The sequence below is a fragment of the Sinohyriopsis cumingii genome, chromosome 6, assembly GCF_028554795.1.
Source record: "Sinohyriopsis cumingii isolate HCF-2022 chromosome 6, ASM2855479v2, whole genome shotgun sequence".
NCBI classification, from domain to species: domain Eukaryota; kingdom Metazoa; phylum Mollusca; class Bivalvia; order Unionida; family Unionidae; genus Sinohyriopsis; species Sinohyriopsis cumingii.
The window spans coordinates 10640356-10657419 of record NC_142966.1 but is presented as its reverse complement, the minus strand read 5'-3'; the positions used below and the strand labels follow the sequence as shown (position 1 = coordinate 10657419).

The 17064-nt window shown below is 36.9% G+C and overlaps 1 protein-coding gene across 4 annotated transcripts in view; it reads left to right on the top strand.

Moving 5' to 3' along the window:
- Nucleotides 1-16854, top strand: part of LOC149796364 (5-hydroxyisourate hydrolase-like) — a 43021-nt gene extending 26167 nt beyond the window's left edge. For all 4 annotated transcript variants that reach the window (XM_089961036.1, XM_089961037.1, XM_089961035.1 and 1 more), the window contains 2 exons: nucleotides 3944-4076; nucleotides 16137-16854. In XM_089961036.1, the coding sequence (XP_089817162.1) occupies nucleotides 3944-4076; nucleotides 16137-16226 (223 nt within the window). In that variant the 3' untranslated portion in view covers nucleotides 16227-16854. The remainder of the gene's footprint in view (nucleotides 1-3943; nucleotides 4077-16136) is intronic.
- Nucleotides 16855-17064: the final 210 nt, after the last annotated feature.

The window sequence follows — 17064 nt, the reverse complement described above, 5'->3', positions numbered from 1 at the left end:
ACAAACTTTGGCCATAATAGGTCCAGATCAGCTTGGCTGGTCAGTAGGTAGTACTAACTTTGGCCATAATAGGTCCAGATCAGCTTGGCTGGTCAGTAGGTAGTACAAACTTTGGCCATAATAAGTCCAGATCAGCTTGGCTGGTCAGTAGGTAGTACTAACTTTGGCTGTAATAGGTCCAGATCAGCTTGGCTGGTCAGTAGGTAGTACAAACTTTGGCTATAATAAGTCCAGATCAGCTTGGCTGGTCAGTAGATAGTACAAACTTTGGCTATAATACGTCCAGATCAGCTTGGCTGGTCAGTAGGTAGTACAAACTTTGGCCATAATAGGTCCAGATCAGCTTGGCTGGTCAGTAGGTAGTACAAACTTTGGCCATAATAGGTCCAGATCAGCTTGGCTGGTCAGTAGGTAGTACAAACTTTGGCCATAATAGGTCCAGATCAGCTTGGCTGGTCAGTAGGTAGTACTAACTTTGGCCATAATAGGTCCAGATCAGCTTGGCTGGTCAGTAGGTAGTACAAACTTTGGCCATAATAAGTCCAGATCAGCTTGGCTGGTCAGTAGGTAGTACTAACTTTGGCTGTAATAGGTCCAGATCAGCTTGGCTGGTCAGTAGGTAGTACAAACTTTGGCTATAATAAGTCCAGATCAGCTTGGCTGGTCAGTAGATAGTACAAACTTTGGCTATAATACGTCCAGATCAGCTTGGCTGGTCAGTAGATAGTACAAACTTTGGCTATAATACGTCCAGATCAGCTTGGCTGGTCAGTAGGTAGTACAAACTTTGGCCATAATAGGTCCAGATCAGCTTGGCTGGTCAGTAGGTAGTACAAACTTTGGCCATAATAGGTCCAGATCAGCTTGGCTGGTCAGTGGTAGTACAAACTTTGGCTATAATAAGTCCAGATCAGCTTGGCTGGTCAGTAGGTAGTACAAACTTTGGCCATAATAGGTCCAGATCAGCTTGGCTGGTCAGTAGGTAGTACAAACTTTGGCCATAATAGGTCCAGATCAGCTTGGCTGGTCAGTAGGTAGTACAAACTTTGGCTATAATAGGTCCAGATCAGCTTGGCTGGTCAGAAGGTAGTACAAACTTTGGCTATAATAGGTCCAGATCAGCTTGGCTGGTCAGTAGGTGGTACAAACTTTGGCTATAATAAGTCCAAATCTTCTGCTTGTCAATAGGTTGTAAAATTGTTTGACCTCTGTCGAATGCAAAATTGAGATATTTCTTCTGTAAGTTTTGGGTTGTTTTTTCTTTTACCAGCAATGAGCATCCTTGTATAATAGGAAATACATGGTGTAGTGCCTTTATGCCCCTAAATGTTCAACTATACATATGTACAACTGTGTGGTATTCATTTTCCATGGACAGATTTCTATATAAAGTACATGTACTGTGATAAACACAGGAAGTTTGTATAAGGTATCTGTATCATGATAAATACGAAAGTTTGTATAGGGTACATGTACCATGATAAAAAGAGGCCCCGAGTGGCCGAGTGGTCTAAAGCGCTCTCCGTTACAGATCACTGCCATCTCACCTCTCTCTGTGTAGGTTCGAGTCTCGGATTCGGCCAATGTGGGTATGTGAGAAAGCTTGCCGGTAGCTTCTCGAGGGTCAGTGGTTCTTTCTGGGGATTTCCCTGGTTCTTCCTCCACCATTAATACTGGCCGCCATATATAGCCTATCATGTGCTGAAAAATGGCGTTAAACCCTACAACAACAACAACCATGATAAATACGTAAGTTTGTATAAGGTACATGTATCTGTACCATGAAAAATATGAAAGTTTGTATAAAGTATCTCTGCCATGATAAGTACAGAATTTTGTATAAAGTATCTCTACCATGATAAATATGGAAAAAGGTATCTGCACCATGATAAATAGCGAAGTTTGTATAAGGTATCTCTACCATGATAAATACGGAAGTTTGTATAAGGTATCTCTACCATGATAAATATGGAAATTTGTATGAGGTACATGTATCTGTACCATGATAAATACGGAAGTTTGTATAAGGTATCTCTACCATGATAAATACAGAAGTTTGTATAAGGTACATGTACCATGATAAATACGGAAGTTTGTATAAGGTATCTCTACCATGATAAATATGGAAGTTTGTATGAGGTACATGTATCTGTACCATGATAAATACGAAGTTTGTATAAGGTATCTCTACCATGGTAAATACGGATGTTTTTATAAGGTAAATGTACCAGGATAAATACAGAAGTTTGTATAAGGTATCTCTACAATGATAAATACGGAAGTTTGTATAAGGTATATGTACCATGATAAATACGGAAGTTTGTATAAGGTATCTCTACCATGATAAATATGGAAGTTTGTATGAGGTACATGTATCTGTACCATGATAAATACGGAAGTTTGTATAAGGTATCTCTACCATGATAAATACGGATGTTTGTATAAGGTACATGTACCATGATAAATACGGAAGTTTGTATAAGGTATCTCTACCATGATAAATACGGAAGTTTGTATGAGGTACATGTATCTGTACCATGATAAATATGGAAGTTTGTATAAGGTATATGTATCTCTACCATGAAAAATATGGAAGTTTGTATAAGGTATCTCTACCATGATAAATACAGAAGTTTGTACAAAGTATCTCCACCAAGATAAATACAGAAGTTTGTATAAAGTATCTGTACCATGATAAATACGGAAGTTTGTATAAGGTGCATGTACCATGATAAATACGGAAGTTTGTATAAGGTATCTGCACCATGATAAATACGGAAGTTTGTATAAGGTATCTCTACTATGATAAATACGGAAGTTTATATAAGGTATCTGTACCATGATAAATATGGAAGTTTGTATAAAGTATCTCTACCATGATAAATACAGAAGTTTGTATAAGGTACATGTACCATGATAAATACGGAAGTTTGTATAAGGTAACTCTACCATGATAAATATGGAAGTTTGTATGAGGTACATGTATCTGTACCATGATAAATACGGAAGTTTGTATAAGGTATCTCTACCATGATAAATACAGAAGTTTGTATAAGGTATCTGCACCATGATAAATACGGAAGTTTGTATAAAGTATCTCTACCATGATAAATACGGAAGTTTGTATAAAGTATCTCTACCATGATAAATACGGAAGTTTGTATAAGGTGCATGTACCATGATAAGTACGGAAGTTTGTGTAAGTTATCTGCACCATGATAGATATGGAAGTTTGTATAAGGTATCTGTACTATGATGAAGATAGGAAGTTTATATACAGTATATGTACTGTGATAAATGGGAAGCTTGCTTTTTAAAAGTTGGGCATTATCATTGAAACAAATTTTCCCAAATTATCATTATCAGTTAATGTGTGTGTGTGTTTTGGATTTTTAATGCAACTTTTATAAAAAAAGATCAGTCGTATCACTACGATGTCTGCAGTATGACAGTTTATAGTGATGTCTAGCACCTGGGTATCGTGCCACAGACATGCAGAGTAATGTCCCACCCAGTCACATTTTCCTGACAACAGGCCAACCAGTCCTAACACTAACCTCTTAATGCTGAGCGCCAAGCAAGGCAGCTGGTAGTACCATTTTTATAAGTCTTTGGTATCACTCAGCCAGGGTTTGAACCCGTGACTTGCACATTCAAGGCAGGCACTCTAACCACTAGGCCACCGGAGTGGTCCTTCATTATCTATAAAAACAATATTAAATGAGGATGGGCTATTCATGATGTAAGGGGTTATAATGAAAGAAATACAGTAGGTTTTCTTCCCTTCATATGCTGTCACACTGTGACAAGATAATGAAAATAAAACTTGTTTCTTAATAAACTGTTCAAGAACACCTAATGTAAGAATGCTAAACTATGGGAATATTCTTCACTAAGACAGTCACTTACAGTTTGTTATTTTACTGAAGTTTTTTTCTTTCAGGTACACAGATCGTGATGGGCGAGGTGGTTTTCTGAGGGATCTGAATTGGCAATTAGCAGTGTACAAGCTTTACTTTGACACAGACAAGTACTTTAAAAACTCTGGAGTCACAGGATTTTATCCATATGTAGAGGTTATTGTGTACCAGATTTTCTTATTTATCAAAGTACTAGTCATGACTACAGTTCTTTACAGTTAACTTACCCTGGGGTGTCACAGAGGATATCACCTTATAGTGAGGGTCCATTATAATGAAGTACAGTATTTATTTCCATGTGATGTAATTATTTCTAGGCCATGTAGTTATGCCCCAGTGCGATATTTAGCTCTTGACCATGTAATTATGCCTCCAATGTGATATTTGGCTATGTAATTATGTCCCAGATTCGATACTTATCTCTAGGTCATGTAATTGTAAAGCGCTTAGAGCTACTAAAGATTAGGCGCTATACAAAGTCCTCATTATTATTATTATTATTATTAGTATTATTATGCCCCAGTGTGATATTTATCTCCATGTCATGTGATTATGACCCCCATATGATATTTATCTCTGGGCCATGTGATTATTTCCCCTTGCCATGTGATGTTTATACACAGGCCACGTAATTTTTGTCATCCTTGCATCTGTTCATCTGTCATGAATCATTTTTTTTTGTCACAATATCACAGAAGTTTTCAGCTTAGAGACATGACAAAATTCCACCTTTTATCAGAGTCATAAGTTTATTGCCTATTAAATTTTCTGGCGATTACAGCACTTTTTCAAATTTGTACTCGATTTTTGTCTGGTGAAAATATCCTGTTGAGGTAAACAAGTGAAATTTAATTTGCAAATGCACTCACTCTTTTGTTAGGTCTATGAAAACCACATGAGGTAGACAAGTGAAATTTAATATGCAAATGCACTCAGTGTTTTGTTAGGTCTATGAAAACCACATGAGGTAGACAAGTGCAATTTAGTATGCAAATGCACTCAGTCTTTTGTTAGGTCTATGGAAACCACATGAGGTAGACAAGTGCAATTTAGTATGCAAGTACACTGTCTCATGGTAGATCTATGAAAACCACTTGAGGCTGACAATTGAAATTTAATATGCAAATTTTTGTGCATTATTTATGTAGATAATCTGTACTGATTTTCATTCCATCATAAATACATTTCTTTTTTTCAACTTTTGGATATATATCCTTTGCATAGAAATAAAAATTGTTGTGGTACTGTTTATTTAATCAGTTACTGGCATTATATTCTGCAATCGCTAAGTACAACATTTAATTTTTTCACCGTATCAGTTACATTTAAACCAGTCACTAGCAAATTGGGAAATTTACACTCTTGCTGTCAGTTGTTTGTTGATCTGTGATGGTAATAAGGCAAAGTTTTCTTTGTGAATGCCAAAACAGTTTAGCATGTTTCCTTCTCATTGATTAGGGGGCCCCGAGTGGCCGAGTGGTCTAAAGCGCTCTTCGTTACGGATCACTGCCATCTCACCTCTATCTGCGGCGGTTCGAGTCTAAGATTCAGCCAATGTGGGCATGTGAGAAAGCCTGCCAGTAGCTTCTCGTGGGTCGGTGGTTCTTTCCGGGGTTTTCCGGGTTCTTCCTCCACCATTAATACTGGCCGCCATGTATAGCCTATCGTGCTGAAAAATGGCGTTAAACCCCACAACAACAACAACAACAACAATTCTCATTGATTTAATTCTCAGTATTAATTTCATCACCATGTGCAGTGATGGATTGTGACTATTAGCTATTTAAGATAACAAATTCAGCCAATGTGGGTATGTGAGAAAGTTGGCCAGTAGCTTCTCATGGGTCGGTGGTTCTTCTCTGGGTTTTCCCAGGTTATTCCTCCACCATTAATACTGTCCAGCATGTATAGCCTATCGTGTGCTGAAAGATGGCGTTAAACCCCACAACAGCAAAAAAAATTATGATAACATTTTGTATTTGCCATTATAGTGATTGCAGTGATTTATTCAAGGTGCATGTGCAGCATACACTACAGTTTTATTATTCATATATATATATATATATATATATATATATATATATATATATATATATATATATATATATATATATTGCTGTTTGTTTGGTAATTTGAATTTTATGTTGTATTGATGTACACTACACAGGGATCAAAACCCAAGTAATGTAAAGCGAGTGGCATAAACACCATGTTATGATAGTGCCTTATAATGTCCAATTAGTATTGTTGGTTACAGTACCATGAATTATGGGAGGAAAAGGCTGAGCAGGGCAGAGTACTGAATATGCACCTGGGAAAAGTGACAAGGATGAAAATGCTCAATAGAAACAAATAAGCTTGACATAGTTTGTAAAACGGACTTCCTGACATTAAGCAGGCAGAAGGAGAAGTCTTTTCTGCTGACAGTGGTGACACTAATGGTAAACAAAATACTTGTAGCATTGGTAACAATGTTCATAATGGTTCCAAAGTTACAAGTAATGGTGCTCCAGGGACAGAAGCAAGTGACCCTTAGTCAAGTGCAAGGGACATTGAGCCTGTTGCAGTTTTGGGTGTGAGCAATAATGATTCTGCTGAAAGGATTCTGAATGATTCCATGCAATACTTTGTGAGTGAACATGAAAGGATGTAGGATGAAGTTTCTGAGAGAAACAATACACTGAATAGATGAAGATACTGACAAAACACCTGATTCAAACAGAGCTGTTAAATGGGGAAACATAAAAATGAAATACTAAGCATTTTCATCGAGCAAAGGGATAGTGTTTTACTGTCCATTCCTTTTATTTGATGGATGGTCTTAGAAAGCGAAGGGATAGTGTTTTACTGTCCATTCCCTTTATTTGATGATTGGTCTTAGAAAGCAAAGAGGGTTTTAACAACTGGAAAAATGGCATCACTTGTTTGAATAAACATAAACATTCACCTGAGCATAAATCCTCTGTAATGTCATTAAAGGTGAGAGGAAATGCTTTGTGTAGGATCAATGAATAGGCAGAGAAATTAGCTATTTGACAAATGTGCTTAAGAGTGTGACAACTGTTGCTTAAGGCATTAAGTTCCATACATAAAACGTACATAACATCCATTTCCAGCCGGAAACATTTCACTGCATTTCAATACAGGTAAATGGGATGGTCCATTATCTGTTGTGCATCCATCTTCCGTTGTCCTTCCATCCATTAGCACAAGCTTGTTATCACTACTCAGAAAAAACTACTTGGAGGAAATCCATGAATCTTTATACACACATCCAGTCCATGGCCTGTTTGGTCCTAAGTGAAAATTATGTTATGGCAGCCATCTTGAAAATCTTTCTTATCATTACTCCTCCCGAATGAATTGTCATATCAGTATGGGGTTTTCACTAAAAGACTTGCTATGATGTCTAATTAGTCCTAAATAAAAATTATTCCAGTCTGATGTCTGTTTATGTCCATCACAGCAGCCATATTGCAGATATTGTTATTGCTACCCATTCTGTATGGATGAGCATATCAACATGGAGTTTTCACAAAATGACATGCTTATATAATCAGCATCTAACAGGAGTCCAGTAATACACAGGAGGCACACATATTAAATGATGTAGTCTTGCATTGGATTGGCAGATCTTATTAACAATGAAGAAAATGTATCTCTGGTCCAATTTTGATTAAACTTTGTACATAGGCCAGAATCACCAAGAGCTTCAGTGAGCCATGCATATTAATGAGATGAATTTAGCATCTGATTGGATGTGAATGTCTACTATTTAGTGACTTAATTTTGGATAATAAATGGGTTTATACTATCAAGATCTTGGATGACTTTGATTAAGAGTGAAAGACTATACACGTAAATTAATTAGACCTTTAAATCAGGTAAATCAGTAGCCCGTAAAGACTATACATGTAAATTAATTAGACCCTTAAATCAGGTAAAATCAGTAGCCTGTAAAGACTGAGAGATAGTTTATATAGGTTGTTTGCCTGCTTTCAATTGTATATAAGCTTGCTTAGTGAAAGGTCAGCTGCCAAGTTATGTAAGCCAGTAAGCAAAAATCAGTTCTACTCTGGGGTCGCCCATCCATATAGGTGAACTAGGTGGTTGCCTAGGGTGTCAAATCAAATGGGGTACAAAATTTTTGAGAAGAGGGTTTAGAGGAGAGGGTTACCAGTTGCATGGTTTGCTTTGGGAACCAGTTGCTGGCAGCTGTTCTAGGGCTGACCATGGTTCTCTTGGTTATTGATTATATTTATTTCAGGTTCCTGCTAAATATTTGTTTCAGAATTTCTCTGCTGTATTAAAGTATTACCAGGCTGAAGTAGGAATGAATTTCAGAAAAATCTCTTGAAAATGATAGATACATCAAATGTTGTGCCACTTCTACCACTTTCCATAGATACATTAAATTTAGTGCCACTTCTATCACTTTCCATAGATACATTGAATTTTGTGCCACTTCTACCACTTTCCATAGATACATTAAATTTTGTGCCACTTCTATCACTTTCCATAGATACATTGAATTTTGTGCCACTTCTACCACTTTCCATAGATACATTGAATTTTGTGCCACTTCTACCACTTTCCATAGATACATTAAATTTTGTGCCACTTCTACCAGTTTCCATAGATACATTGAATTTTGTGCCACTTCTACCACTTTCCATAGATACATTCAATTTTGTTCCACTTCTATCACTTTCCATAGACACATTGAATTTTGTGCCACTTTTACCACTTTTCATAGATACATTGAATTTTGTGCCACTTCTACCACTTTTCATAGATACATTGAATTTTGTGCCACTTCTACCACTTTCCATAGATACATTCAATTTTGTTCCACTTCTATCACTTTCCATAGACACATTGAATTTTGTGCCACTTTTACCACTTTTCATAGATACATTGAATTTTGTGCCACTTCTACCACTTTTCATAGATACATTGAATTTTGTGCCACTTATACCACTTTTCGTAGATACATTGAATTTTGTGCCACTTTTACCACTTTCCATAGATACATTGAATTTTGTGCCACTTTTACCACTTTTCATAGATACATTGAATTTTGTGCCACTTTTACCACTTTCCTTAGATACATTGAATTTTGTGCCACTTCTACCACTTTTCATAGATACATTGAATTTTGTGCCACTTCTGCCACTTTCCTTAGATACATTGAATTTTGTGCCACTTCTACCACTTTTCATAGATACATTGAATTTTGTGCCACTTCTACCACTTTCCATAGATACATTTAATTTGGAGCCATTTCTACCACTTTCCATAGATACATTGAATTTTGTGCAACTTCTACCACTTTTCATAGATACATTGAATTTTGTTCCACTTCTACCAATTTGCATAGATGCGTTGAATTTTGTGCCACTTCTACCACTGTCCTTAGATGCATTGAATTTTGTGCAACTTCCACTTTCCATAGATACATTGAATTTTGTGCCACTTCTACTACTTTCCTTAGACACATGAAATTTTGTGCCATTTTCCATAGATACATTGAATTTTGTGCCAGTTTCCTTAGATACATTGAATTTTGTGCCAGTTTCCTTAGATACATTGAATTTTGTACCACTTGTACCATTTCCATAGATACACTGAATTTTGTGCCTCTTCTGCCACTTCTTAGATACATTGAATTTTGTGCCAGTTTCCATAGATACATTGAATTTGGTGCCAGTTTCCATAAATACATTGAATTTTGCGCCACTTTCCATATATACATTGAATTTTGTGCCAGTTTCCATAGATACATTGAATTTTGTGGCACTTTCCATAGATACATTAAATTTTGTGCCAGTTTTCATAGAAACACTGAATTTTGTGCCACTTTCCATAGATACATTGACATTTGTGCCACTTTCCATAGATACATTGAATTTTGTGCCACATATCACTTTCCTTAGATACATTGAATTTTGTGCCAGTTAAAATAGATTGAATTTTGTGCCACCTTTCATAGATACATTGAATTTTGTGCCAGTTTCCATAGATACCTTGAATTTTGTACCAGTTTCCATAGATACATTAAATTTTGTGCCACTTTCCATAGATACATTGAATTTTGCGCCACTTTCGATAGATAAGTTGAATTTTGCACCAGTCATTGAATTAGTACGTGAGATACAGAATTTATTCTGTAACTGCAGCAAATTAAGGAGCAAACCAATGTCTTATGTAAAATGGAAGAAAAAAAATCCTTTTTCTTCATAATAATACATTCTAGAAACATTATGCCCAAATTAATGATTCATGTAGTCTCATTGAACTTGAGACCTCAAAGATAGTGGTTTCACACCCACCACTAGATCTGACCTGATTACCTAATGTGGAATGTCTTTGTGCAAAGGCACTTTTTTTGGGTGCTTTGGTATGATATAGCCATTAGAGTGCTGCTGTGCATCAGACTCAAACCATACACCATTTGATGGGTAAGGAAATCATGAACTAGAAATGGAGTCTCTAACTCCAGAGTGCAGAATTTAGTAAAAGAACATGCTCAATATAACATTCCTATTTATGTTTGGGAATTTGGGCAAATGCCATTCAGTTAGAGAGATTTTGCTACTTGATGCTTATGTTCCATTCATGTTGAGCTGCAGGTTTAATAATGACTAGAATACATTTAGCTTTAGCCTTGCTTCTCTTAATGGGGTTGGAAATTTAATGCCAGCATGTTAGCCTGAGATGGTAGATACATTTGTATGGGCAAATAACTATAGAATTAAAAATTGTATAATACTTATTAATAGAACATTTAGATCAATGTGAGTTTTCATAAAAAGAGGTAACTGGTTCAAGTCTAAGTGAACATAGCTGGCTTTGATGAGGATTTCTCACACATAACAGCTTTAGATGTCACAGATGTGGTCACAACATATTTACAAAGATCCCAATATCTAGAAACTCTTTCATTACACTCTAACCACTCAGCCAATTGAAACATAAGTACATCTTCCGTGGACACTGTTGGTACGCTCTAACCACTCAGCCAGTTGAAACATGAGTACATCTACCTTGGACACTGTTGGTACACTCTAACCACTCAGCCAATTGAAACCTGAGTACATCTACCTTGGACACAGTTGGTACACTCTAACCACTCAGCCAATTGAAACCTGAGTACATCTACCTTGGACACAGTTGGTACACTCTAACCACTCAGCCAATTGAAACCTGAGTACATCTACCTTGGACACAGTTGGTACACTCTAACCACTCAGCCAATTGAAACATGAGTACATCTACCTTGGACACAGTTGGTACACTCTAACCACTCAGCCAATTGAAACATGAGTACATCTACCTTGGACACAGTTGGTACACTCTAACCACTCAGCCAATTGAAACATGAGTACATCTACCTTGGACACTGTTGGTACACTCTGCATATCGCCCTTCCCACAGTACTGAAACTACTCTTCTAAAAGTAGTTAATGACATTCTCTCTGCATTGGATAGCGGAAGGATTACAGTCCTCACCCTCCTTGATTTGTCTGCAGCATTTGACACAATAGACCATTATATATTACTTCACCATCTCCAGCATGTATTTGGCATTCATGATACAGCCTTACTGTGGTTCAAGTCTTACTTGGTCAACAGGACACAAATTGTGTCTGCAAATGGAATACACTCCAGCCCAGTTGATCTATGTTGTGGTGTTCCACAGGGGTCTGTACTTGGACCTGTTCTCGTCATTGTATACACTGAGTCGCTCTCAAGTGTCATAGATCATCATCTAGTGTCTCACCAATTGTACGCTGACGACACCCAAATATACAAATCTAGCCACCCAGCTGAAGTTGATACTACTGTCCAATTTGTAGAGAGGTCCATTTCTGATGTGAAATCATGGATGACATGTAACAAGCTGCAGATGAATGATGATAAAATTAAAGCCATTCTATTCACAACACAAAGACTTTCTCATTCACATCCTTTACCTCCAACAATTAATATCAGCAACACCAACATTAAATTCACACCATCAGTACGAAACCTAGGTGTCACTCTGGACAGTACTCTCACATTGTACCAACATGTCATGAACATATGCAAGGCTGCATATCTTGAGCTGAGACGCATCAGCTCCATTCGCAAATATCTTTCAGTTGATGCTACTAAAACACTTGAATGTTCATTAGTACTTTCAAGACTGGACTATTGTAACTCAGTTCTGTCTGGTTCATCTCAATATCTACTCCAAAACTTCAAAACGTTCCAAACAGCTGCTCGGATCATACTTAGAGTACCACGATCAGAGCACACATCCCAGCTGCTCTGTACCATATACTGGCTATCCATTCAATCCAGTATCAAACACAAAATTTGTTCTTTGTGCTACGTTTCACTGATGGACTCCAGTCCAACATACCTATCTTACCTCACCCATCTGTACACTCCAGCAAGATATTTACGCTCCTCTTCTGACAATTGTATACTCATTATTCCCACTACGAAAATAAAGTCATATCAACAACGATCCTTTGCATACCAGAGTCCAGCAACATGGAATGAATTACCCACTGAACTTGGACACAAAGACACAGTGATCCCATTCAAGAGTGCTCTTAAAACTCACTTATTTCGACTGCAAGAACAAACTTAAAGATCTAATAATGTTTCCTACCTTAAATATTCTCAGCATGTTTTTTATGTTTTCTGATTTCATGGTGTTTGTTTTTTGTAATAATATCTTTATATTTGTTTCATTATGTTATAGGTATTGTCTAATGTTGTAATGCGCTTAGAGCTTCTTAAGATTAGGTGCTATACAAAGTCCACACAGCTGATAGGAATGAATACCTTGGACACTGTTGGTACACTCTAACCTCTCAGCTGATTGGAATATGAGTACTTTGGACACTGTTGGTGTACTCAAACCACTTAGCTAATTGGAACATAAATTTACATTATCACCTTATTGGTACAGTTTGCCTATAACGTGTGCAGTTTCATATTTAAGATAATATTTATGTGATTCTGATTGTCCAAATAAGCCCATGAAATTATTGTGCATTATTCTCTTTACTGATTGGCTGCAATCATGGAATGTTTTGTTGTCAACGACATTTTGGCTGCCATTTTTTATTCAATTCACGAAAGATTCAGTGGGAAAAAAATGATCTCATCTGTCTGAATATGGCCAATTTACCACCGCATGGGCTTGCTATGCCATCTACATGAAACAACATGAAAAATGGACAAAAACCCAAGATAAGAACAACAACCAGAACAACAAATAAAACTAAGGGTATTGCTCAGTTCGTAGTGAAAGTAAAAGTTGGGGTTGGAGGGAGTCAGTAAACCTGAAGCTTGGAACCTACCCTATATAAAAGCGTGCTTTAAATGTTAACTTACAGAAGTAAATAAACTCACCTCTGTTCACAGAAGAAATTGGACATAAACTGGTTTCCGAACTGACAGATGTTTATCCAACCACTGCATATTAACATGGTAAATATGTGACGCAATTCCAACTCAAATTAAAATTTGTTTATATATTTTGTAGTCCACTGTTCAAAGTCAAATACTGCAGATATCCAATCCTTAATAAATTAGAGTAAATATGGGAATTTTTTCATCCAGAAAACCTTCTTTCAAGTGAATATTGTAACAATGGACCATCTACTGCATTCTAACCGGTACTGCATTAAACAATGTGCACATTCTATGTTTAAAAAAGATTTTATCTTTGTAAAATGTTGTTTATTTGGAAGGACGCTTGTTCCCTGACTTAAAGATTGTAAGAAAAGTATAATCTACTTTTAAATGTTAATACATGTTCAACTTTGTTTTTGTCTATTTTTTATGTACAGCAAATGAAAGGTGCAATGCCTATCAGAATGAATGAAATTGTTTGTTCTTCTTTCTATCTAAATAATTTCCACTGAAATAAAAACTATGTGATTAAAGAAATCTCAAAATGGGTAATGATTTAATGTTAAATTTATTAAACTCATTGAATAATGTCCAGCTTTTGCTCACCAAGGCTCACAAAAGCTGGACATTATTCAACTCGTTTCATAAATTCAATATTAAATCATTAAAAATTTGAGATTCTCTTTGTACCTTGAACACTATTAGTACACTCTAAACACTCGGCTGATAGGAACGCAAGTACCTTGGACACTGTTGGTACACTCTTAACCCTTTAGATGACTGGAATATGAATACCTTGGACACTGTTGGCACACTCTACCCACTCAGGATTGGAATATGAATACCTTGGACACTGTTGGCACACTCTACCCACTCAACTGATTGGAATATGAATACCTTGGACACTATTGGTACACTCTAACCACTCAACTGATTGGAATATGAATACCTTGGACACTGTTGGCACATTCTACCCACTCAGGATTGGAATATGAATACCTTGGACACTGTTGGCACACTCTACCCACTCAGGATTGGAATATGAATACCTTGGACACTGTTGGTATAGTCAAACCACTCAACTGATTGGAATATGAGTACTTTGCACACTGTTGGTATACTCTAACCACTCAGCTGATTGGAATATGAGTACTTTGCACACTGTTGGTATACTCTAACCACTCAGCTGATTTGAATATGAGTACATGTACATTGGACACTGTTGGGACACTCTAACCACACAGCTGATTGGAATATGAGTACATGTACCTTGGACACTGTTGGTACACTCTAACCACTCAGCTGATTGGAATATGAGTACTTTGCACACTGTTGGCCCACTCTAACCACTCAGCTGATTTGAATATGAATACCTTGGACACTGCTGGCACATTCGAACCACACAGCTGATTGGAATATGAGTATATGTACCTTGGACACTGTTGGTACACTCTAACCACTCAGCTGATTTGAATATGAGTACATGTACATTGGACACTGTTGGTACACTCTAACCACTCAACTGATTGGAATATGAGTACATGTACATTGGACACTGTTGGTACACTCTAACCACTCAGCTGAGTGGAATATGAGTACCTTGGACACTGTTGGTACACTGTAATCACTCAGCTGATTGGAATATGAGTACATGTACATTGGACACTGTTGGTACACTTTAACCACTCAGCTGAGTGGAATATGAGTACCTTGGACACTGTTGGTACACTCTAACCACTCAGGTGAGTGGAATATGAGTACCTTGGACATTGTTGGCACACTCGAATCACACAGCTGATTTGAATATGAGTACCTTGGACACTGATGGTACACTCTAATCACTCAGTTGATTGGAATATGAGTACATGTACCTTGGCCACTGTTGGCACACTCAAACCACACAACTGATTTGAATATGAGTACCTTGGACACTCTTGGTACACTCTAATCACTCAGTTGATTGGAATATGAGTACATGTACCTTGGACACTGTTGGTACACTCAAACTCTAACCACTCATCTTATTGGAAGGCAAGTGCCTTGGACACTGTTGGTACACTCAAACTCTAACCACTCATCTTATTGGAAGGCAAGTGCCTTGGACACTGTTGGACTGGCACACTCTAGCCACTCATCTTATTGGAAGGCAAGTGCCTTGGACACTGTTGGACTGGCACACTCTAACCACTCATCTTATTGGAAGGCAAGTGCCTTGGACACTGTTGGACTGGCACACTCTAACCAGTCATCTTATTGGAAGGCAAGTGCCTTGGACACTGTTGGACTGGCACACTCTAACCACTCATCTTATTGGAAGGCAAGTGCCTTGGACACTGTTGGACTGGCACACTCTAACCACTCAGTTGATCGCAAGACAACTACCTTGGGAACTGTTGGTGAACTCTAACCACTCAGCTGACTGGAACATGAATACCTTGGACAAAGTACATTTGAACCACTCAGCTGACTGGAACATGAATACCTTGGACAAAGTACATTTGAACCACTCAGCTGACTGGAACATGAATACCTTGGACAAAGTACATTTGAACCACTCAGCTGACTGGAACATGAATACCTTGGACAAAGTACATTTGAACCACTCAGCTGACTGGAACATGAATACCTTGGACAAAGTACATTTGAACCACTCAGCTAATTGGAAGTGAGCTCTTTGGTAGCAATTGTGTATCATGTTCTGCAGTGCCCTTTTGTCATTTTCCAGCCTTTATGTATAAACGTATGATGTACATGTTTTATTGGTAATTACACAATATTCAGTAATTTGTACATCTGTTGCAGGTTGTGTTTCAAGTTAGAGATCCCAGCCAGCACTATCATGTACCCCTGCTTTTGAGCCCCTATGGATATTCAACGTACAGAGGAAGTTGATATAATTTGCTTCAAGGGACACCATAATTAAAAGATTATCTCTAATCAGGTCATTGTAGCAGGAAAAATTTATATGTACATTTTTCCAATGAGACATTAATGAATCAAGTGCCAATCATCATCTTCCAATACAAGTCATGCTACTAGTAGATAGTTCACGGTAACTCCGAAGTTTTCTCTGTTTGTATTGAATATTGAACATATTCTGGTTATGCATTTTGTTTGCATGTTAAGGGAGATTTCTTTAATATCACAGAAAATTGAATTTAAATTTTTTGGCACAACTGTGAAAACAATAAACCATTAAAACTTTTCCTTCTGGGAAATAATTGCGAGAGTTTAACAAAGCAATAAAGGTAAGTAATCCTTGTTTAGAAATGCTTACTGAGACCTCTCAAAAGTAACACAGATTCTACTTTGAAAGTATTTTACATAATCATATTTTATAAAGATGTTTATTGTTAGTATGAAACATAAATTGTATATAAATGTGTTCAGATGTAGATTTAATTGATTAGAAACTTAATATTGTTTTATAATTACTCTGTATAAAGTACTATTATTAACAATATCAGAAGATCACAGTTGTTACATAATATGTGGAAATAAAATCTAATTTCTGTAGAAAGTTGTTTTCAGTATCAATTAATATCACATCAACATGAATTTTTAATATCAAGGAATATCACATCAACATGAATTTTTAATATCAAGGAATACCACATCAACATGAGTTTCTAATATCAAGGAATATAGCATCAACTTGAGGTTTTATATCAATGAATATCACATCAACATGAGTTTTTAATATCAAGGAATATTGTATCAACATGAGTTT